Genomic DNA, 24,899 nt, shown 5'->3' on the forward strand with positions numbered 1-24,899 from the left:
CATAGTACTAGCCTGCAGACTGTTCCCAACAGAACACCTCAACATAGTCACAGATTCAATGTTTGTGGCCAAACTCTGCTTAGCCATGTCAGGCCCTGGCATGCCAACATCTACAGCAGCCCTGATGCTGGAAGAAGCACTCTTTTCTAGAAAAGGTACCATATCAGTCATCCCTGTCAACAGCCACAACCCAATTAAAGGATTCTACCAAACAGGCAATGACAAAGCAGACGCCGCTGCAAGAGGAGTGTGGACACTCAGAGACGCCCGTCAGCTACACGAGTCTCTCCACATTGGAGCTAAAGCACTAGCAAAGAGATGTGGGATCTCAGCCACTGATGCCAAACATGTGGTAGCTACATGTCCCCATTGTCAGAAAACACCACTGTGGTCCAGCGGAGTCAGCCCCAGAGGTCTTAAAGCCTCGGAGCTGTGGCAGACGGACTTCACACTTTGTCAGCTGCTGAAACCTCGAGCATGGCTAGCAGTCACGGTAGACACTTACAGCGGAGCGATCGTAGCTACCCAGCATCTTAAGACAGATTCCAAAGCAACCATCCAACACTGGCTGACAGCTATGGCATGGCTTGGTGTTCCCAAATAGATCAAAACAGACAACGGCCCAAATTTTGTGTCCAAATCAGTCCAGGCATTTGCCCTGAAATGGGGCATCACCCTCACACATGGTATCCCATATAACAGCACGGGACAGGCCATAGTAGAATGAGCAAATCAGACCTAAAAATCCAAATTGGAGGTATTAGCCAAATCAAAAGGCTTTGTCAATGTCATTCCCTCAGGAGACCAGGCACGCCTCTTGGCAACTGCTTTGCTAGCACTGAACCAATTTCCCAGAGGGGAGGAGAAGAATAGCCCTGCCCAAAAACATTGGGCTACTCGAGCAATGGAAGAGAGTCCATCAGTTACAGTTAGGAATGAGCTGGGAGAATGGGAACAGGGGTGGAAACTAGTCCTGACAGGGCGAGGGTATGCCGCAGTCAAAAAAGAAGGCAGAGTTAAATGGTGTCCACTTAAGTCTATCAAACCAGATCTTCAGAATAAAACTAATGAAAACTGTGCGTTTCTGTTCACAGGATTGGATCACTGGACACCCCCGTGACCCGTGTATCCCACTGTCAGGAGAGCCCAACGAGCCACCAGATACACCATCCAAGCCTGGGAGACCAACACTTGCAGAACCCAGGCAACAGCAGAATAACCTTTGCAAAAGAGGGTTGCGATACCTTTGTGTGATCTTGGATTCTAGCACCTATTGCTGTAGGGCGGGCAGAATCAGATTACCGCAGTCACCAGGCCCATCAACCATTTAAATGGACACTGTCTCGAGGGGATCGATCGGTCATGAGAACCATAATAACGGTGGGGGGTCCTAGCTTCCTGGTTACACCGTGTGAGCTAGTTAACGCAAAGGGAGCATGTGATGAAGAAACACCATTGTTTTACATGCGTCCTAGCTCCAACCCCGGAAGACCATATTGTAATCAGCCAGGACACTATTTTTGTGCATACTGGGGTTGTGAGACAATTGCCCCCACATAGATTACAGAGCCCCTTGATCCTTATTTAAATGTAGCTCAGTATCCCGTTGGATGCAGACCACAAGTGGAGTGTGCTTTTGATGAAAAGGGAAGATTTCACACTGCAGTGCGGGATTGTAAGACATGGAGCTTGAATGTCATCCAATTTCAGAACCCCAGTTGGCTTGTAGGGAGAAGTTGGGGATTTTGGTATGTTGAAACAGGGAAGGACAGAGGTGGATTGATTACTATTAAGAAGGAGCCGATTGAAAATGATCCTGTGCCAGTAGGTCCTAATCAAGTTTTGATGGTAGAATCTACGAGTAACACCAAAAGCCTAACCATAAGCACCCCTAGTTCCAACTGTCCCAGCCTCAGATGAGAGCTTTGGGGAGGAATCTTTGTGGAAATTAATGCAGGTTAGTTATTTCGTGTTAAATGGAACAAATACAAATCTTACAGAACATTGTTGGCTGTGCTATGGGACAAGGCCACCTTTTTATGAAGCCGTGGGAATAGCAACACCAGTCCGGTACATGGACGATATCAACCTGGCACAATGCAAATGGAAGATAGAGAGGCAAGGAATAATGTTAACGCATGTGAGAGGGAGAGGGGTATGTGTAGGTAAGGTTCCTGAGGAGAAGAGAAAATTGTGTATAAATGATGGAAGGGGTTCTGATAAGCTCAGAAGACCTGCGAAATGGTTATTACCAGCTGAAAACAGTAAGTGGGTCTGTTCCACTGTTGGGAGTTACACCTTGTTTAGCCTTAGATTATTTTGATGAAACTTTAGAATTTTGTGTACAAGTAGCAGTAGTCTCCAAAATTTTTTATCACTCTGCAGAGTCTGTCTATGATATACAAGTCGCTTTGGACCACCACCTGTCTAAAAGAGAACCCTTTACCACACTAACAATAGCAATGTTAATAGCTCTAGGAGGAACAGGAGTAGCTACTGGAGTAACCTCATTGGTACAGCAAAGTAAAGAATTTCATGCTCTTAGAGCGGCAGTAGATAAAGATTTGGCTAGAACTGAACAATCGATAAGTGCCCTTGAAAAGTCCTTGAGATCGATGTCAGAGGTAGTTTTACAGAACCGCAGAGGATTGGATCTTATGTATTTACAACAAGGGGGAGTGTGTGCTGCATTAGGAGAGGAGTGCTGTGTGTATGCAGATCACACTGGAGTTGCCTGAGATTCCATGTCCAAACTCAGAGATGGTTTAGAAAAGAGGAAGAAAGATAGGGAAGCCCAACAAGGGTGGTTTGACTCATGGATTAATCATTCTCCATGGTTAACCACCCTGGTATCTACCCTTGCAGGGCCAATTGTAATGATCATGATGGCATTGATTTTTGGACCTTGCATATTGAACAGGCTTGTGTTATCAAGAGCCATTTGGAGAAGGTCAACATTATGTTAGTAGAAACCCACCAGTTGTTGTAGAAAAGCACTGATTAGCACTTTTTAGCTAATTTTAGCTACGCACTCTTGTAGAAGAGCACTGGTTAGCACTTTTGGCTATTTTTAGCTATGCACTGAACACTACTAGCCTAGTGTGCCTTATATTTCTTGTGTGAAACTACATTTTTATGACCTCTTTATTTAGGTATAGAGTGTTTTATATTTTTATGTAGATTTAGGACATATATTTTTTAAGATTATGATAAGGTACTAACACTGGAAGGATTTAACACTGGAATAGAGTTTTTAGGATTGTTACATTTCTTTTTGTTAAGCATAAGGAGGCGGGAAATGTGGGTAGCTAGGGACCGGCGATCGGAAGTTCTCGTGCTGGATGGAAAGATAAGGTTTCTCTCTAGCCTATGGTACTCAGGCCATGATGTAAGCAGACGGATGTGACATTGTAACCCCAGGGTTATAAAAGGTGATAACAACCATTTGCCATCCACCACATTGTGTCAGTGTGCTGATGGTCCGAGCAGCCTGGGTCTGGCTGCCACATCCCCCATCCCTCCCCCGGACCAGGTCGTCTTGCCTACCTCAAGAAATTAGCTTGTAAAAAAGCAACACCAACCTACCTAATAAAACTGAATTTCACGTTCATGTGACTGACTTACATTAAGCTGATCTCGTGTAGCTGCATTAGGCTTCAGATCATGATCAGAAGGTCCACTTCTTAAACTTCGAGCAAGCTTGTGATGTTTGCTTTCTACTAAATTCTCCTAAATGCAGAGGTTAAGTCAGTACTTTTAACTACTTAAGCTCCAGAGAAAATTACTATTGAAACAAAACCCACCTAGCAAAGACTCACCGATATCTTGAATAATGCATGGCAACTACTTATACCTTAAACTACAGCATCTTCTGAATTTATATTTGTTGTTATTTCAGAAGAAAACCCTTTAATACCATAGGGAGGGTTGATGATGTTTTGTTTTGCTTTTTTGTTTCATACAGTTTACAAACACTATCTCACCTACTGGTAAATTGTTGCAAATCATAAGCATTTCAGTCAACGTATCAGTGATTTCAATGTGCTAGACACTTCATAAACACTTTTTAGTTTGATATTTGCAGTATAAAGCTTTCTATGCAAGAAAAACATCTCCAAAATTTTCCCACTGTTAATACCATGTTAGCAACAGTAGGAGCCACAATAGGAGCCACAGTGTCAAAGAGATTTCAGCAGCCAAGGCAGTTTTCAGCAGTCAGACTTGCTCTTGCAGTGTTAGATTACACAGTGCTCAAACAGTGTTGCCAGTAGAAGCCCACTTACATTAAGGTTCCCAAAGCTGCCAATACCTGTCCCACTGAATTGGCATCCACAATAATGGTAATCTTTTCTAGAACTGTACTTAGGCACTGTCTACATGAAAGACAACATATAAGAGAGTGTAGGGAGAAAATATTTAACAGACAAAGCGATGAAGACTTAGTGTACTATTCTCTAAATCTCTCGTCTTCTACTTCTTGTCACCTTGCATTCCCACCCTCTGACCTCTTTTGCCAACAATCCCCTCTCTACTTTCCTACACCTCAGAAGCAAGAATATTAGGTAGGGAAAGGAATATACAAACGTAAGTATTAAATAAATTCTTGCATTTTAATCTAGAAGCAGAAAAAAACAAAAATCACACCCATGTCTGGACAAACACAACTTTCCACTGGAATTTTTAAAAACACTGAAGACTGCAATATAGGTAGGCTTTCACCTCCATTTATGAAAACTTAAACTAAAGTACTGTAATATAGACTGCATTATATGGACTTACCATAGACATTTGGGGATCTGGAATCTTAACAATTTCAGAACTTGCTGAAATTGGAGATGACTCATCACCATCCTGAATGACAAGAGTTAATGTTGCATTAAGCATCTCAATTTTTAAGAAAGAAAGCCCATGTCATATTAAAGTACTGGTAATCATAATACAGTGAAATAATGACACAATTGAATCTTGCTGACTTTTGATAGTTATAAAGGGAAAAAAGAAAATAGGAAATATTATTATTGGGTTTGCTAAGTAATAAACAATGGGGGAAAACAGATGAAAGTTCATTCTAATAGATGTCGATTGGCATCTCCCTACATTAGGACACAGAAGTGACAAAGAAATTTGACAGTATTATTACACCACAAAGAGAAAAACAAAGCAGTGTTTGTACTTCCACTGAAAAGAATTATCTCACAAATAACCATGTTGCAGAAAATGTCTCCTAATAGAATAAAAATACAAATTAAGAAAGATACATCTGTCCTTATGATGAGCAGGAATTTCTTTTAAAAATCTCAGAGCTTAACACAGTAACAGAAGTGACAAGGAACTCCTCATTGTTAGCTGGAATGCAGGAAGGGGGTAGAGGATTAGCCAGATAGCATTTGCATAGATAAGAAATAACAGGATTTTTCTGTAGTTTACTTCTGTCAAGTCTTAGATGATCTTTTGTATAGGTAGAAGACATCAGGATATTATGCATACTTGTTTTTAGATAGATAACCTTTGTATAGCTAGAAAACATCTGGCCTTTTCTGTGAAATATTAACGTACCTCTGTCATTTTAGACAGATAACATCATGTATATAAGCCTGCACAAAACTCTGAAGACACACAGGTCTTTTGAAGGGATCCTACCTGTGTCCAGCACTGAAACAGAAGCATAATACAAGAGACTTACTGAGTCTCTTGTCTTTCTCTAAGTCACTTAAGTATTGTGTCTCTTCCACTGTCTTCTAGACATTTGTGCTGTGCTTCTATGAAGCACTATGAGAAGACCCCACTAGTGTTCCTTAGGACTATCTAATCTGCTGCTGCATAAATAAGAGAAAGAGGAAGGAAAAAATACAAAGCCTTCCACCACAGGACAAAAATCAGCAAGTGTTTCCCTCTCCCAGTTATCCTGACCAGTTTGGTTGGGTTTGGTTTTTTGGGTTGTGGGGTTTTGTTTGGTTGGGGTTTTGCCTTTAGTTGTTTTTTTGTTTTGTTTGCTGAGCCCCAGCAGTCCAGTTTCAAATGAGGGGTTTCTCCTTCCCTTCCCCTCTCCTTGTGGGCAAGGACGAAAGGAGGTGGAGGCCCAGATGTGAGCAGTTTACTACTCTACTGCAAGGCTACCAGACTACACAAAAGGAAAACAAAGGAAGCAGGAGAAAAGTTACCAGCCTACACAGCAGACAAAACCTCAAAAACTTACCCTGCTGTGAGCAAACCAAAACTGGAATAAAAAGGGCAAAACCCATCCCAGAAACCTGGGAAAGACATACACACACACACAAGAACCCAGAACAGGAAACTTTATAAGCTATGAAAGCCACCCAACCCCTTTCATGCACTAAACATGGCATTAGCTAGCATGGTGTAAAATGTATGATCCAGCTTGCTTTGGGGTGTACACAGCCTCAGACCCCATCCTTCATCTCTGCAAGTGAGGCCCATCATCTTAAACCAAGAGAACATGCTATGCTGTATTTATACTGAGTTTTTTCCTCATTTATTTTGGATTAAGTTTAAGATCAGAATAAGGGGGGGGGGGGGGTTGACACAGCAATAAAATATAAAGTTTTGAGATAACTTGCTCAGGTTTGTTTCTACCTCCACCCTCCTCTATTTTCCTTCCAGCTTTTCCAAACACTTGCCTCCTCAGATGGCTTTCCTTTTATACTTTTCAAAGGTAGCTTTAAAAGAAGTGAGGGGCTCGTATCAAGAACAGTATAATCCATCATCATACAGGTAGAATTGCCATATCAGAGGAAACATTTTCTTCCAGCTACATAAATTCTGAGTTCCTGACTACAGTGAAAAATCTCTTATTAAACGCACATTCAGGAACACACTTCCATTATATGTATTATATATATTCCTTTCTGAAGCAACAATTTTACAGTCAAAATGATCACACTAACACCACATCCATCACTCTTAAAGGAAATACAGACAATCTGACTGTGGCTGGTAACAGTCCCAAAACATGACATCTGCTTTTCCCATTAGTCTTTAAAAAGTATACATAGAAACAATGAAGAGGACAAAGAGGACATACTTACCCCACCATTTTAAAAGCCTATGACAGTTATTACCAAATCAGAACTTACTAAAACAAGAATGACAAAAGCACAATTGCCTAAAATTTGCGTATTTCAAAAATGCATGAAACCTTCCAGTTTTTCAAATAAAAATATATATAATGCCCTCTAAAATGAAGATGGGCAATTGGGTATTAAAGAATTCTTTTAAAACTCATTGCTGGCATCCTTTTTTTTGGAAGCTTTCAAAAAAGTAACTGTTCTTTTAATTCCTTTTCTCAAAGGTAGCTAGATTATGCTGGTAAGTTCTCCTTATTCAGCTCAAGAACTAGAAAAACCCTCTTCTCAGTGTTTCACTACATTTTTTCTATTTCAGTAGGTCTTTCTACAACAAAGAGGTACACAGAAGGGCAAATAATGTATTCCAAATCTATACCGATGTTTGTTTAAGCACAGTGTTAATCCTTTGATTCATTAAATTTCAATATATGAAAAATGTAAACATCTGATTGCACTGCTTTTGAGATCTGCCTTGTAAACAGATAGAAAAGATGCAAGACATTTCAAGCCCAAAGTCTTTTGCTTAATTGACTTCCAAAACACTTTCAACATGAACAACTAAACTTTTCTATTTGTTCATATTAGAGAAAATCTCCAGCAGCAGAGGTCCTGTGCAGTTTGAATACCATCTACACAGTTACCATCTATAAAGTAGACATTTGCTCCTGACAATTTTACATACAGCTGCTCTGAAAAGTACATCTGGATGAATGAAGGTACCACAAATCTTTAAGATTTTTAATCGCTCACACTTCCTAAATTCTGTCATCTTGAACTGCATTACACAAATGATTGACTTCAATCGTATTGCATCTATACTATTTGATTTGTATGAATGTGAACGCTTGCCACCAGCAGCTCTCTGCCACTATTCAGCAGCAGAATATTTCACCTCAGTAGAAAAGAAAAATATGCATTTCAGGTATGTATATTGCTCTTAAAGACGATCATAAAGCCTGCAAGGCACATACCTTTTCATAGTAAACGATTCCATATTCTTTATCATCACACTTGACACAACGGAATTCAATCATCAGGTACATAAAATTGGAACTTCGCTTTTCCCTCTGAGAAGAGAACCACCACAGATACGCATCATATACTAAAGCACAACAATCTTCAACATTCTCAGTACAGCAATCACCCCTACTGATTAGATTATCAGTTGTGGTAACAATTATTCAGCTAATCGTTTCATACCACTACTTGAGACCATATCACCTTCTTCCTGACATTTTTACTTCCTTACATTCCTACTTCGCAATAAACATCAACATATAGCAGATATAATCATGCTGTTTTCATCAGTGGCTTGCAACTGTGGACTAAAGGTCTGCAAAAAGGCAGCTAAGAATAACCAGCTGATACAGATTTCTGTGTTCATTTTTGCATCGCTGTTTTTTAAATAATTAAAACCATTACATATATCAATCACTACTTTAGAAGGAATCATGACAGAGACAAACTTGGACTGCATGATCAGACTTAGAATACATAGAATAAACCAGGTTGGAAGAGACCTTCAAGATCATCGCATCCAACCCATCAACCAACCCAATTTGCAGCTCATTCTTTTCAGAAGATCTATTCATGCATGCATTTTCAAAATGCTTCACCTGGAAGAAGTGCTTAGAATTTAGTAATCTAGGTAGGACACAATAAGAAATTATACATAACCCCTGTCATTAACACCAGGCCAACCATATCCTGGGCTTCATCAAAAGAAGCAGGACCAGCAGACTGAGAAGGGCAATTCTGCCTCTCAACTCCACTCTGGCAAGATCCCACCTGCAAGTGCTGTGTGTATCTCTAGAGCCCTCAGCACAGGAAAGAGACGGATCTGCTGGAGTGGGTCCAGTGGAGGCCACAAAAATCAAAGAGCTTGAACACCTCTCCTACAAAGAACGGCTGAAAGAGATCAGGTTCATCTGCCTGGAAGTGACCTTACTTCAGCCTTTGATTACTTAAAAGGGGATTTATAAAGATGGGCAGTCTTCTTAGCAGTGCCTGATGTGACAGGATGATGGCTTTAAACTAAAAGGAGATTCAGACTAGACCTAAAAAAAAAACTTGTTCGCAAAGTAGATGGTGAAATACTAGTATGAGTTTGCTGGAGAGGTGGTACACACCCCATACCCAGAAACTTTCCATGTAACTGTGTCCAGTTCTGGACCCCTCAGTTTAAGAAGGAGATTGAGACACTTGAACGTGTCCAGAGAAGGGCAACAAGGTTGGTGAGAGGACTTGAGCACAAGCCCTATGAGGAGAGGCTGAGGGAGCTGCGATTGTTTAGCCTGGAGAAGAGGAGGGTCAGGGGTGACCTCATTGCCCTCTACAACTACCTGAAAGGTGGTTGTAGACAGGAAGGGGTTGGTCTCTTCTCCCAGGCAACCAGCACCAGAACAAGGAGACACAGTCTGAAGCTGTGCCAGGGGAGGTTTAGGCTCAAGGTGAGGAGAAAGTTCTTCACAGAGAGAGTTGTTAGCCATTGTAATGGGCTGCCCAGGGAGGTGGTGGAGTCACAATACCTGGAAGTGTTCAAGAGGGGATTGGACATGGCACTTGGTGCCATGGTCTAGTCATGAGGTCTGTGGTGACAGGTTGGACTCTATGATCTTTAAGGTCTCTTCCAACCTTAGTGATACTGTGAAGATTGGACAGGGTGCTCTCAGCATTGTGATCTAGTTGAAAATATCCCTGCTCACTGCAGAGGGGTTGCACTGCATTACCTTTAAAGGTCCTTCCCATGCCAAATGATCTGATGATTCTATGAATCTCATTACCGCCAAAGTACAGAACAAAACAGTATTGACCAGGTTGGAAGAGACCTTTGAGATAGCATGCAACCTATCGCCCAATATCATCTAATCAACTAAACCATGCCACCAAGTGAGCCACCCAGTCTCCTTCTGAACACTTCCAGTGACAGTGACTCCACTGCCTCCCTGGGAAGCCCATTCCAATGGGCAATCACTCTTTCTGTGAGAAATTTCTTCCTAACATTCAGCCTAAACCTCCCCTGGTGCAGCTTGAGACTGTGTCCTCCTCTTCTGTCACAAGCTGTCTGGGAAAAGAGACCAACCCCACATGGCTATAACCTCCCTTCAGGTAGTAGTATACAGCAATAAGGTCTCCCCTGAGCCTCCACCAGGTTAAGCAACCCCAGCTCCCTCAGCCTCTCCTCATAGGGCTTGTGCTCCAAACCCCTCACCAGCTTTGTTACCCTTCTCTGGACACGTTCCAGCAACTTAACAGCTTTCCTAAACTGAGGGGCCCAGAACTGGACACAGTACTCAGTACAAGGTGTGGCCTAGCCAGTGCCGAGTACAGAGGCGGAATGACCTCCTTGCTCCTGCTGGCCACCCTATTCCTGATGCAGGCCAGGATGCCACTGGGCTTTTTGGCCACCTGCGCACACTGCTGGCTCATGTTCAAGCCTACTGTCAACCACTACCCCCACATCTCTTTTTGCCAGGCCACTCTCCAGCCACTCTGACCCCAACCTGTACACTGCATAGGGTTGCTGTGGCCAGTGTGTAGAACCTGGCACTAAGATGTGTTAAACCTTATGCCATTGGACTCTACCCATGTATCCAGCCTGTCACGGTCTCTCTGCAGAGTCCTCCTACCCTCTAACACCTGCCCCCAGTTTGTTGTCATCTGCAAATTTACTGCTGGACTCAATACCCTCATCCAGATCATTGATAACCATATTAAATAGGATGGGGCCCAACACTGATCCTTGGCAGACACCATTAGTGACTGGCTGCCAGCTGGATGTGGCACCATTCACCACCACTCTCTGGGCTTGGCCCTCCAGCCAGTTCCCAACCCAGCCCAGAGTGTTGCTGTCCAAGCCATGGGCTGACAGCTTGACCAGGAGTTTGCTATAGGGAACGGTGTCAAAGGCCTTGCTGAGGTCCAGGTAGACTACATCCACAGGCCTCCCCACATCCACCAGGCGGGTCACCTGATCATGGAAGGAGGTCAGGTTGGTCAGGCAGGACCGGCCCTTCCTAAATCCATGCTGGCTGGGGCTGATCCCTTGGCCATCCTCTAAGTGCTGTGGGATTGCACTCAAGATGACCTGTTCCATAATCTTGCCTGGCACTGAGGTCAGGCTGACAGGCCTGGAATTCCCTGGCTCTTCCAACTGGCCCTTCTTGTGGATGGGCACCACGGTGGCCAGCTTCCAGTCATCTGGGATCTCTCCAGTGAGCTAGGACTGCTGAAAAATGATGGAGAGTGGCTTGTCCAGCTCATCTGCCAGCTCTCTCAGCACCCCAGGATGGATCCCATCTGGTCCCATGGACTTGTGGGGATCCAAGACGCTGAGGAGATCTCTAACTGCCTCCTCCTGGAACACAGGGGAACTATACTGGCTCCTTCTGCAAGCTCTGCAGGCCAGCTGTCTGGAAGACATTCTGTCCTACTATTAAAATTTGAGGCAAAGAAGGTGTTAAGTACCTCTGCCTTTTCCTCATCTTTTGTTACTATGTTCCCCTTCGTGTACACCAAGGAGTGGAGGTTGTCCTTGCCCCTCCTCTTGCTATTAATATATTTATAGAAGGATTTTTTGTTGTCCCTCACAGCCAAGGACAGTCCAAGCTCTAAAGGGGCTTTTCCCTCCCTAATTTTCTTCCTACATCACCTAGCAACATCCTTAAACATTCTCTGGGTTGCCTCACCTTTCGTCCAAAGATGGTGCACCCTTCTTTTAGAAGTTCATTGCCCATCCAGGCTGGCCATCTGCCCTGGCAGCTCATCTTCTGGCACAGTGACACAGCCTGTTCCTGCACCTTCAAGAGTTCTTCCTTGAAGTAGGTCCAGCTCTCCTGGACCCCTGTGTTTATAAGTGCCGTTTCCCAAGGAACCTTCTGAGTTAGTTCCTTAAGTAACCTGAAGTCCACCCTCCAGAGTGGAGGTTTTCTTGCTGCCCCTCTTAGATTGACTGAGTACTGAAAATTCAGGTATCTCATGGTCACTGGCCCCTAAACACCCTCTGACCACCACATAACCCACCAGTCTTTCCCTATTTGTGAAGAGGATGTCAAGCATAGCTTTACCCCTGGTAGGCTTGCGCAGCACCTGGGATAAGAAGGTGTCCTCCATACACTTTAAGAACCTCCCAGACTGCCTCCTCTCTGCTGTGTTGAGATCCCAGCAGATGTCAGGCAGGTTGAAGTTGCCCATGAGAACAAGGTCTGGCAATCCTGAGACAGCCTTCAGCTGCCTATAAAATGATTCATCAATATCTTCATGTTCATCAACCTACCTCATTAATCATTTCTATTTCTCTGAAAGTCAGTCTGTCCAGCCAGTCCACTTTCACCATGTGACCTTGCCGATGAGATTTGGTGAGCTGCATGAAAATGAACAATAATAGTATTTAAATTACTCAGATGAAGAAAAAGTGTGTTGACAGTTAAAATTTAAGAGACACTAACATGACATTAGGTGAAAAAATATGGTAAGTGGAAAAAATGCTTGTGTGATACACATACAGTAGATCAATGTAAAGAGCTAAGTCATGCCAAGCACATCAGCTCTGCCTTTTTAATACATTAAAAACAGGAATCTGTATTTCAAAGTCACATGAAGATACCTTTTACTAAGTTTCATATAGTAAAACTTACCAAGCCAAACAAAAAAACTATTTTTAAATCGGTCTAAGACTAATAATGCCTTTATTAGCATTAACTAAAGTTTTCAAAGTGGGACTTCCACATAGGGAAAGGTTCAGCCAAAGACTTACATGAAGTCAGAGACAGCTTATTGTCCCTTTCATTTTAATCATCCTAAAAATAGTTCAGGTTTTACACCTATATCTACAAATTGCTTTAAAAACAGCAAGGAGATTGAGCTGCTTAAAGGACTACCTAACAGTAGAGGAGTGGAAAACAACACCAGCCATGCTATCTGTAGCTGCAAATGCACCAACACTATAGTTTATGAAAAATTGAGCAGAGGACCATGGGACTAAGAGCAAGATTAATTTTTCAGCTCCTAAGAAATGACAAGTGTTCCCCAAAAAATTAGTAATCCTTTATGTAGGCAAGAAGACATGCAAAGGAATTTGAATACATCAAGTTCTTTCATGTTTTAAAGAAGTTTGCACCTGTCTAGAGATCCGTCAGTGAAAAGACCCTCAAAACTATTTCTATTAAGGGAAGCATTACAACTTGTACTTCCTCAGCTTTGTTCTGTGGTCAGCCAGTATTTAAATTTGAACAGTATACAATGCAGCCTTTAATTTGTTTTGTCTCCAGTGAACTCTGAAACACTTAATCTTCAGATTAGCTTCTATCACCTTCAGAAACTTAACAGTACAAAAGGAAAAGGAAGGACAGGGTGAGTGAAGGATAATCCCTAGGAAGATTTCAGAATGCTGGATGCAACCAACTCAAATTCTTTCTAATGCAGAGGTATGTCATACACATCTGTACACCACACAGTGCACAGTCTTCAGTCTAAAGGATGGATACCTAAAGAAACTAGTCCTTGTAAGTTAAATTTAGGAGTGGCTCTCACTGAACCTGATGAAATTTTGGTTTCAATCATCTTCAAGGCACATTCCCATCTCCAATTCTTTACAAAGAAGTAGGACACTAAATTTTACAGCAGAATGCTGTATTAAAACCTATTTATATATCTCCTTTTAACAATACTTTAGAAGCAGATGAGAATGATCTGGTTTAGTTGCTTGTATATACCTTGTGAAACACCTAAACAATCAAAGGAAGATAGCTTTCACATGAGAAAACAACATATGAAGCCTGTCTTCATTTCGCTCCAGTCAAGTGCAAGCTCTTCACACATCTCAAAGTTACTTGCTATTATTCCATTACCTTTGCCAAGCGGCTCATTTGATCTTCAGAGACTGTGCTGCTGGTTCTCCCAGGAGTTTTGGTGGGCTCTGAGCCATCAGCTTCTACATTGGGCCAGACTTTCAAATCATGCATTCCTTGACGAAACATACTGCAGGGATAAATGCAGAATCACTTCAGTAAATGCAAACTACTACAACTGTCAGGAATCAAAGTACAGCAGAAGTTTTGAGAAAATGAATTAGCTTCCTCTGCCAAACCTATAGACATGGACTACCATGCATATTTAACTGAACTGCACAAGTGCCCTGCACCTTGTGCCCTCTACAGCCTTCTTTTTCATTGGTACAGAGAATTCGGAGAAAAATCAATGTCTGAAGTAATTCCTGAAGTCAGCAGGGTATTACAAGCACAAACTCAAGACAGAGATGAACCTTTAGAATTTCATTATTTGTAATGTGGCAGAAAGTATTCCTCTTGACCTACGAATTGTATTATTGACCTTAGGTCTATCAGTCTGAAAAAAAAAAAAATGAAAAAAAATTGAAACCAAAAATGACAACTACTTCAATTTCATTTGAAGGCAAACTGATAAAAAGCAGCCTTCTGTGCTGCAAAATAGTAATTGCAAAAAAAAAAAAAAAAAAAAAAAAAACCAACCAAACATCCACACCACAACCCTCAAAACACCATTTTCTTCATCTGTTTGAATCTGAATTAATAATTAAAAATGTGAGATGAGCAACTTTGCATGGTAACTGACCACACTTTCTCTGCAAAACTCTGTGTATTTGTGCTTACTCACCTAAGAAAGCATACCCTAAGAAATCAAGTGCATTATTTTTGCCAATAAAAGATGATTACTTAAGTCTAACAACTTTGAGTAAATACACCTGGATGGAACATTTTTTAAAAAATAATCAACCATTAAAAATGAGAAGTATTAATTGGAAGGACTATCTGACTTCAAATATATATGCCACTTCATGGAATACTATTACAAGGGCTTCCATTTACAAGTAAATAAAAAGTTTTCAAATTATTTGTTGCTTTCTGTCCATCTACTTCCCCCAAGCCCTACATAGTGGAAATAAAAGTAAATTTGACTTACAAATTTTGTCTTTTTTTCCCAGGAACTGTGCTCTAACGCATGAAAAACCACCAGTAGTCTATGTGGCACCATACAATAGATTCAGTTCATTTTTCTGTTCTAAGACATCATCATTCTATCAAATCAGTATCTTTAATGACAGAGATACAGCCTCGCTAATTTTCTGTATTCAAGTATCACTAGAACAAGTTTTCTAATGTTAACCTAAAATTTTCCTCCACTTCCATTTAGCTGTTACTTAACAGAAAGAAGAGAGAAAAAAGACAACTATTTATTTCCATAACAAAAAAGCGTTCCTATAGTGTCCTGTTCAGCTTTACTAGTCTTTACTTTTCTTCTATCACATTGATTTGACAGTCAATTACATGGACTCCCTCAGATTCCCAGTAGTAAGCAACCTGAAGTCAGTTATACAGAACTGAACATATCTGAGCTAAGCAGACAAGCAGAGAATGAGGATACAGCATTGTCCATGATGAGCGTGCTAGTAGACTGTTCATACATTTGATGTTGTTTCAAAACAGCATCACGATAATGAACTGTGTAAAACTGAAAACGTACTATCAATCTATTCTCTTTTCCAGGGCATGTGACTACCATCAATTACAAGATAGTACCAACATCTCATACCTTTCCTTAAACTGCATCCTATTTCTGATTCAGTCCCTTTGCACTCAAGATCCTTTTGATGTACTGTCACCTTTCTGCACACCTGTAATCCTGTTGTCTTTCCCATCTTAGTGTTATCATCCACAAATTTACTGAACTCATTCTCTCCTGGATCACAGAGGATTAATTGGAAAATTACTAGTTTATACATTACTCCTCATAATACCACAATAGCACCACAGTTCAGTAAATTATCTTAAGCAGTCATTGTCAGCCGTGCATTGTGCAACTACTGATTTCAGCACTTGCTATGCTAAAATCCAAAATCCAAACTCACAGATTAAAAAAAAAAAAAAGTCTAAATTCTGGTATTATACAAGAATATACTTCTTTTAAACACTGTAGTTTGTATGGAGTTGCACTCAGAAAGTAACAAAGTAAGTCATCTATGTGTCTGATGATTTAACCATGGACTTGTTAAGCTGACTCAAAAAAAAAAAATTAAAAAAAAAAAAATCTCCTAACCACTGCTATCTTACTATTGACAAATGAGTCCCAAATCTCTATCACAATAAAAAAAGCAGTATACCCATATTTCCCAAAGAGTGAGACCGTTGTTCCTCCCACAGGAACTGCTTTACCAGGTCCATATACATCCCAGATGGTCAAAGCCACCTGTGCATTGCGAGGCAGGTCCGGATACTTCACAGGCAGTTTCAGCCACTCATTCCAGCTGCAGAGAAACACTTCTAATTAGTCACAAAACTTGAGAATTCATGTTAATTCACATTAGTTTACAGAACCGAGATTCTCATTAGAATGTGAATTTCTAAGGACAGATAAGATAACTTTCTTCTGGGTTTTAACTATTCCTCTCTTTGAACATGTTAAAAACACTAGAGACCAAATTAAAAAAATATTCTAGCCTGATGACTAAGTACAAAAGATTTGGTTTGTCCAGTAAGTAGTATGAAAGTAGATTTGTTAAGGCCCCAGAAAATATATAAGTAATAAGCCACAACTTTATTACTTACCCATGACCAAAAAAAACCACATTGGCTTTGTGCTACCAGAGAAACAATCATATTGAGACCTGAGGAAATCTAAGTTATTTTAAGACGACAATAGAAATAATTTTGACACAAATAAGAACCAGATACCTATCTGTGTAAATTGGCACCCTGGAAACTAAGAAGAATATGAAGAAAGGCAGTTACTTACTTCCATCTAGTGCTAAAAGCTTTGTAGGAAGTTCTAACTGGAAGAGCAAGAGGTTTCCCTTCTGCAAACACCTGACAAGTTACATACAAGTCAGAACAAGTTTCTTGATACAGTCCTGAGAACTTCAGCATTGGATCTTCTAAGAGAGCTTTGTAACTCTTCTGTTCTCTTTTCCCTTCCAGACTTCCTCTACATAGAAAGCAAAAAAAAAAAACAAACACCAAAAAAGAGGTGGAGGGGTGTAGAACAAATAAACCACATTTTTTTTTAAATCCCAGTAAATATCCTATTCTATTTCCATAGAAATTTAGACTACCCAGTACAGAGGCTATTTTCACTTTGCATGAATAGTAGGCAGCAAAATCCAAATATTGGAGAAGAACTCAGGATGTGAAGTAATGAACAAATATAGAATTTACTATTACATATTGATTTAGGAGTGTGGAGGGAGAATAGACAAGATAAATGATTTGCTTCTTTTTTCAATGGCAATACCTTCTTCTGGTACAACCTGTAGATTCTCAGACAGAATCAAATGAGGTACCTTAACCAAGGCAACAATAAGATAACATATTCTTCAAACACAACTTGAGAATTAAGAAAAATCTTGTTTTTAAGCTGTATGAAATAAGAAACATAGGACTGGCTTTGTATGCCAATTTTCTTTCAAAACAGCAAAAAACACAAAGCTCAACTAAGTAAACTGTTCAAATCAAACTTGATTAAAGCCCTGCAACAACTTTCAGAATGACTGTATTAGAATGAATTGATATAATTTATCAGTCCTCAGTTATGTCATGATGAAAACAACCATGCATATTAAATATCACGTCAAAACAACAACAAAAAAATATAGTGTTGGTGTTGAGAAAGCATGTAAAAATCTATCTTTGAGCCAATAAAAATCTATCAGTACCATAAAACCACTTCAGAGATGAAAAAGTTTGTTGCAAGAAACGACGGCAGCACATTTGAGAACAACATACACTCTAATGCACAAACAACAAAAATTTAATCTTTGCTATATTTTTGTTAGCCAAAGTGAATTAGCAAAAAAGGTACCTGCATCTGACTTCATATATCATCTGCCATTGAAGGCAATTCCCAAACAAGCTTTGCTGAGTCAGTTTAAAAAAAAGAAAACACACACACAAAACCCCACCAATAACCAACACCTTAATGTAGCAACATTAAGTGTACTGCACTTTTAGAGCCAACCATGTCCCTCCGATACAAATGTAAACATCTCATTGCTGTGATACAGAAAAAACACATTAAAGGTTAAAAAAAGATTAAAAAATAACAACCAAATACATCAGTGCGTGATAATGCCAGTTCTAGTAAGAGTGCCTGCTCATGTCCAGTTAGGAATATACTTACACATCACAGCAGCCGGACCTGCCTACACAATGAACTTGAACAGGAGCAACTTGCTTTCAATGAAGAAAGCAAACAAGGAGTAAAAAATGTCTCCAGTTTATCTGCTTCCCCCAACATTGAGAAGTGAGCTGTGACACGTGAAAGGTTATCGGAGACATAAGCGCTGAACTTAAAAAGCACCGGCCCGCACTGTAGTACCCTAGGCCATGTATGTCTGGTAAGGCTTGTAGAGTGAAACTTACAGCCCTGGTTATGCTGCCGCCGCGACCACTCCCGACCCTACTCCCCGGGAATGCTCGGCGGCAAGGGATGCTGACAGCGACGCGGCTCCCTGCCTCAACCCGGCCGGGAGGCCCCAAAAGGCACGGGCAGCGGCGGCAACCAGGCGCTCTCAGTGCTGGCGTTGGGAATAAAAAGCCAGAACCGCCGTCTAACTACGGAGAAGCCAGGCTTCGGCACGCAGCGTAGACCCACCCCCACGCGCCAAAGCCGGCAGAGGGCCGGGCCGCTTCCCACACAGCCCCAACCGGCCGCGACGGAGCAAAGAACGCCACCAGCCCCTTCTCCCCTCACTCACATCTTCAGCTGCACGTTGATGTCTAGGTCACAGCTATAAACATAATAAAGCTTCTCGGTCTCGCCCATAGCTGCGGACAATTCCTGCCCGTCACCTCAGAGGATGCCGAACCTTTCCCCACAACAACCCGCGCGCGTTAAGAGTCCGCCGCCCTAGCGCCCCCGTCACCACCACTTCACTCTGCGCATGCGCCGCCACCATCTTGCTTACTGGAGGAAGGCGCTGAGAAACCGCCGCCTCGCGCTGTACCGGCCCCTTACTAAAATGGCTGCCAGCCTAAGTTAGCATAATGGGCGGACCCAGCGCGACCCTGCTGAACGGCGTGCGAGATGTCTGCTGCCGCAGCTAGGTACGAGATGGTAGCATGTCCCAGCGGACGGCAGAGGTGGCTGGGACAGAGGACAATACCGCAGAGTAATACACTGGAAGGTTTCAAGGTTCTGCTCTTGGCTGATTTCTAACGGCAGACCCAGTAGCACTGGGATTTCACAGTCGCGCTTCTCAAGCTGTGACTATGATATTGAAAGAACAAGCCTAAGAGTTTATTAAGAAGTTTTGGTTGGGACATAGTTGAGGGATCGTGGAAAGTATCTAACCTTGAATAGGATGTGAAACAAGATTATGTGTTTCACGTGTTCTTTTGTTGCTGATTTAGATGCAAGATAACAAAATATATGACTTCCACACAGAAGATGAGCCAAGAGTGTATTCAAAAGAGACCTTGGGTAATTGCAGTGCTAAAACACACACTACCAAGGGAATAATGAGCATGCTAATTAAGAAGCATCCCTGAACCTCCCTAAAATCATTAAAAAGCATGCATATGTATGTTGTATGAAACAGAAAAATATGACTAACAAGTGTCACATGCTATTATAAATATTGTTTACCTTGCAATAATGGGTGTGATGGTTGTTGTTAGATGCCTGCAGAACAGATATAAAGACAAATAATCTCAACTGTGGGTTGCATTTTTGCACATATGGTGAAGAATCCTTTTTATGGGCAACACTGCTTTGCCTGGCAAGGTGGGTAGTGCCTCTGAGGCATACATAGTGTACACTTCATGTTTCTCCAGGGGCAGTGTGTCTACCTTTATTTTACTAATACCTTTGAAGATGTCACCAAGCACAAATGGCAGTTGCCTTGTGTCACTGTGCAGCAAACATTGTGCAGGACACAATACCGGTTGATTGACGAACTCATAGAGGTGATTTTGTTATGAGTTCGACCACACTTACTTTGTGCATAGATTTGGTTCTTTTGTCATGTTTTTTCTGAAGCTTCAGCTGTCAGCAGCAGTAGGTGATTAATGATCATCACCTAATAAAACCCAAAATTATAGAATATAAGCACAGAATCACTCTACATCTGTCATAGACAATCAAAAATCACCCACACTTACAAATCATAAATAATCAGATTATTTTAAACCATCTTTAGTGTTTTGAGGGTTGGTAAGGATTGCAGAATCTTGTAAGTGACAAAAATATACATGTGTAGTGGGTTAAAGCCCATTCTGAAAACAGTGTGATCCTATGCTTATTCTGGCTATGTATGGAAAGCAGCTGAGGCTGACTAAAGAGGTTTGTGTTTTATGAACTGAAATATTTGTATTATGCTGAACTCAACAGAGGTGAACAAAATTATAAAAAGTGGTGTTTATACAGCAATGCTAGTCCTGAGGATGCATCAGGAGAGAGGTGCACTCTCCCAGATGCACTGTTCGTAAAAAAGGGAATTGTACTTTGGAACCATCACATTCTCCTTTTTCACAGCAAGAACTGTTAACAAGTGGGTGTGAAAGGATGTAGTTTCACCTAGCAGTCTTGTCTTGCAAGTCAGGAACAATGGGGAAGGGGCCAAGGCAGGGGAGGAACCCTTCCTTTAGGAAAGAAGGACTATTTCACCCCTGCACTATTTCACCTCCCACCCCCCAGATGCAGTGCTTGGAAGATCTTTATCTTCCTTTTTCTAAAAAACAAAACCAGCCAAACAAAAAAAAACACCCACCAAAAAACCACAAGACAACAACAACAACAACAACAAAGCCAGAAGACAATGACCCAGGCAAAACATCATAAAATGGAAGCCTTTCCTGCCCAGTACTGCTTAAACAAGCTGAAGTTTGCCCTCCGGAAGTCCAAAGTAAGGGTTCTGCTATTGCTCCTCCTCCCTGTATGTTGAAAACTCCACTATCTCATTATCACTGCACCCTAGACAGCCTCCTACCATCCTGTCTCCCACCAGCCCTTCTCTATTTGAGAATAGTATGTCAAGCACAGCCTGACCCTTGGTAGGCTCACTTAACAGCTGCATCAGGAAACTGTCCTCCATGCATTTTAAGAACCTTCTGGAATGCTTCCTCTCTGATGAGTTAAGTTCCCAGCAGATGTCTGGCAGGTTAAAGTCACCCACAAGGACAAGAACTGATGATCCTGAGACAGTCTCCAGTGGCTTATAGAATACTTCATCTGCCTCCTCATCCTGGTTGGGTGGTCTATCACAGACTCGAATCAGGATGTCAGTTTTGTTAGCCCTCCCTCTGATTTTAACCCACAGGCACTCAATCCTTTCATCCTCAACCTCAAGTTCTGCAGTATCAAGAGGTTCTCTGATATACAGGGCCACCCCTCCTCCTCTTCTCCCTTGCTGTCTTTCCTAAAGAGCTTGTTACCCACCAATGCAGCACTCCAGTTACGTTGTAATGGGTTGGGGCAGATCCCCTCCCCACCACAGGCCGAAATAACAACTCAGGCAAACAGATTGCAAAAGTGATGGAAAGTTTAACTAGGAAAACAATAAAAAACAACAATAAAAGTTTTACAGAGACCCACAAGCACCATGACAAAGAGAGAGATTCCAGAACATACCCAAGAACATTCCATCCCCACCTGGGGGTACACCCTAACCCCCCCAGGGCTCTTTCCTCCCCCCCTAACCCAGCCTTGGGCCTGGGCAGGCCCAAGGGAGGCAGCTCATGCCATTTTACCTAGGCAGCAGCAGGGGACGAAAGAGGAGGTGAAGACCCCGCATGGACCTTTTATAGGGGAGCAGGGCATTATGGGAATTGAATACCTGGTTCCCTGTGACCACCTCCTGGGCTGGGCCCACCCCTTGGGACCTCCCAGGTGTGGCCTGCGCAGTGGCATCTGGGCCAGCACCCAGCCTAAACCACCACATACATGAATCATCCCACCATGTTTCTGTAATGGCAATTATATCATAGTTCTCCTGGTGGACCAAGACTTCCAGTTCCTCTTGTTTGTTACCCATACTGCGTGCGTTGGTGTACATGCACTTCAGCTGGGCTGCTGATTTCTCATCTAACTCTAGTTTATGTCTCTTTCTCTTCTCTCCAAAGAGCCTGATTTTCTCACCCACCCCCTTCAGACCTAGTTTAAAGCCCTTCCAGTGAGCCCTGCCAACTCTAGTGCTAAAACCCTCTTGCCCTTTCTAGATAGATTCCACCCATCTAGGTCCAGCAGGCCAGGTGCAGTAAAAGTTGCTCCTTGATCAAAGCACTCAAAATTCCACTGCTGGCACCATCTCTTGACCCAATTGTTGATGGCATGGGTTCTCCTGTTCCTTTCAGTGTACACCCCTGCCACTGGGGGAAGTGAGCAGAACACCACTTGAGCTCCCACCCCATCAATCAGTTATCTGAGGGCCTTGAATTCCTTTTTTAATTCCTTTGTCCTGGTGCCCTTCTTATCAATCTCATCACTGCCTGCTTGGATTACCAGTAATGGGTAATATTCAGAGGGCTGGATTAGCTTTGGTAGTTTCCTGGTGATGTTTCTTACCCTGGGCCCCAGGTGGGCAGCAGACTTCCCTGTGGGATGAGTTGGGACAACATATGGGTCCCTCTGTTCCCCTCAGGACAGAGTGTCCAACAACAATTACCCTCCTCTTTTTGGCACTAGAGCTGATGGTTGGTGGGGACTGCATTGCTTTATGCATCCCCTCAGATGGTACCACTTCTGTCTTCTCATCCACATTGCCCTCAGCCTGCAGGGCCTCATACTTACTATGCAAGGGCAACAGGAGAGGGGAAGAGGGCTGGGATGGATTCCCCATGCTTCTCCTAATAGGGACCTGTATTCATCCCTGCCTGTTTCTGGGGATACCTCCCTCAACAGGGGAGGTCTGTAATGCCTGCTCCCACATATCTAACTCCCTTTCACATTCCCTAATAGTTCTGAGCTTTGATACTTCATCCTTTAGCTCAGCCACTTCATCCTTATGATCAGCCACCAGATTGAGGAGAAAATTCACCTGGTCACACCTCATACAGGTGTTGTCTCCTTCACCCTCCATTCCAAGTGCCAGGCTCCAGCACTCTCTGCAGCTGGCAGCCTGCACACCTGTATGCTTGTGCACCAACTCTGTCTGGGTACCTACTGTTTTTTTTAATAGCCTTTGGCCACATTGTTACCATGGCTGGATCCATTCATGCAGGTGAAATTTAGCTTAGGGGGTTTATTGTTTGTTGTTAAATATATATATTCCACCTAACTGCTATATTTTGTCTGAATTACCACAGAGGCTTCTGTACTCTGTCGTCTGACCCAGCACGCACCACTGACTGCAATCGGGCAAGAAGTCTAGCTCTCTAGCCAAAATGGCATCGCACAGGACAGCCCTGCTGCGTGTTAAATTTCCCACGACTGACATCACGATCTCGAGCAGGCACGCAAGAGGACAATCCTGCTGGTCCTCACTGACTGCCAAGGTCCTCCTGCCCTGAAAAGCCCCAGAAAGAAACCAAAATAGAAATGTCTCAGCTTAAGCATGCTGGTCCCAGTGGCGTTCCCAAGACAGCTAGCCAAAAGGGCCAATTGCATTGGACTAGGTGATGTGCAGAATTGTCCTCCAGCCCTGTCTATGATTTTTTGATTCTGTCAAATCATACAAAGGTGTGATTTCAGTCAAAATTGTCACTTTATACTACTCTTACATATTAATAACTTATAAATGTAAAGTTCTCAAATACTGCTGTAGAGGCAGGTACAGTATTTTTCACCTTGAAGGATCCTGAAGTGCTTTGAAAATGCAATCATGGGCATACCATGTATGTGTGGGAATCATTGCCTGCATTGCTAGCACAGATCTTGCCAGAGGTGACAGAGTACATTATCTGTATGACATGCCATGCTTCTAAAACTGAGGTAGCACACTACAGCTGAACCTGGCCATTTGGTACAGAGCAGATGCAGTGCTAAATAAGGACATTATCCCATTTACTCTCTACTGCCATTTCTGTGGATCTTTCTGGGCACTTGACATTCACAGCAGCATCTCTATATGACTTCAGGGCTTTGGGGAGATTACTTGAAGGCTCAGGAGCACAAGTGATGTTCTCCTCAATCCCTCTAGTGACAGGAAATAATACTGAAGGAAAGAGAAAAATCCATGTGATTAACCCATGGCTTAGAGGTTGGTGCCACCAACAGAACTTTGTGGTTTTTTGACCATGGGGAAGTTTTTTTGATTCTGGGTCTACTGGCAGCAGACAGGAGTTCATCTGTCCATAAAGGGACAAGAATCCTTGCACATGAGTTAGCTGGGCTCATTGACAAGGCTTAAAATTATTTTTAAAAGGGTATGGGGATGCAGCTGGCCTTGCCACCGAGAACTCTGGGTGTAGTAGCCCAACACTTGTGGAGCACTGTGTTGGCATCTTATAGAACCAGAAGTTCTACCCCACCTCAAGGTTGAAAAACATCTCCCTCCCTGAAATGTTTATGTACCAATGCACACAGCATGAGCAATAAATAGGAGGAGCTGGAGGCCATGGTGCTACAGGGAAACTATGATATAGTAGCCATCACAGAAACCTAGTGGGATGACACTGGAGTGCTGCAATTGATGGGTACCAACTTTTCAAAAGGGATAAGCAAGCACAAAGAGCTGGTGGAGTGGCCTCTATGTTAGGGAAACATATGAAACCATGCAAATTAATGAAGGTGATGACACGGTTGGGTCCTTATGGGTAAAAATCAGGAGTAGGGCCAGCAAGAGTGATATCATGGTGGGAATCTGTTACAGACCACCCAACCAGGATGAAGAGATGGATGAAAATCTTT

At 42.3% G+C, this 24,899-nt stretch overlaps 1 protein-coding gene across 4 annotated transcripts in view; it reads right to left on the reverse strand.

Annotated features, from left to right (window-relative positions):
* Nucleotides 1–18,940, reverse strand: part of PIK3C3 (phosphatidylinositol 3-kinase catalytic subunit type 3) — a 90,679-nt gene extending 71,739 nt beyond the window's left edge. For 2 of the 4 annotated variants that reach the window (XM_054178105.1, XM_054178104.1), the window contains exons 1-8: nt 18,811–18,940; nt 16,854–17,042; nt 16,222–16,365; nt 13,934–14,063; nt 12,361–12,447; nt 8,057–8,152; nt 4,780–4,851; nt 3,625–3,729 (exon numbers count right to left, since the gene is read on the reverse strand). In XM_054178105.1, coding sequence (XP_054034080.1) covers nt 3,625–3,729; nt 4,780–4,851; nt 8,057–8,152; nt 12,361–12,447; nt 13,934–14,063; nt 16,222–16,365; nt 16,854–17,042; nt 18,811–18,878 — 891 coding nt within the window. In that variant the 5' untranslated portion in view covers nt 18,879–18,940. The remainder of the gene's footprint in view (nt 1–3,624; nt 3,730–4,779; nt 4,852–8,056; nt 8,153–12,360; nt 12,448–13,933; nt 14,064–16,221; nt 16,366–16,853; nt 17,043–18,810) is intronic. The other 2 variants (XM_054178106.1, XM_054178107.1) reach the window with 2 other exon arrangements.
* Between the last annotated feature and the right edge of the window lie 5,959 nt (nt 18,941–24,899).

Source organism: Dryobates pubescens, chromosome Z (genome assembly GCF_014839835.1).
Source record: "Dryobates pubescens isolate bDryPub1 chromosome Z, bDryPub1.pri, whole genome shotgun sequence".
Classification (NCBI taxonomy): domain Eukaryota; kingdom Metazoa; phylum Chordata; class Aves; order Piciformes; family Picidae; genus Dryobates; species Dryobates pubescens.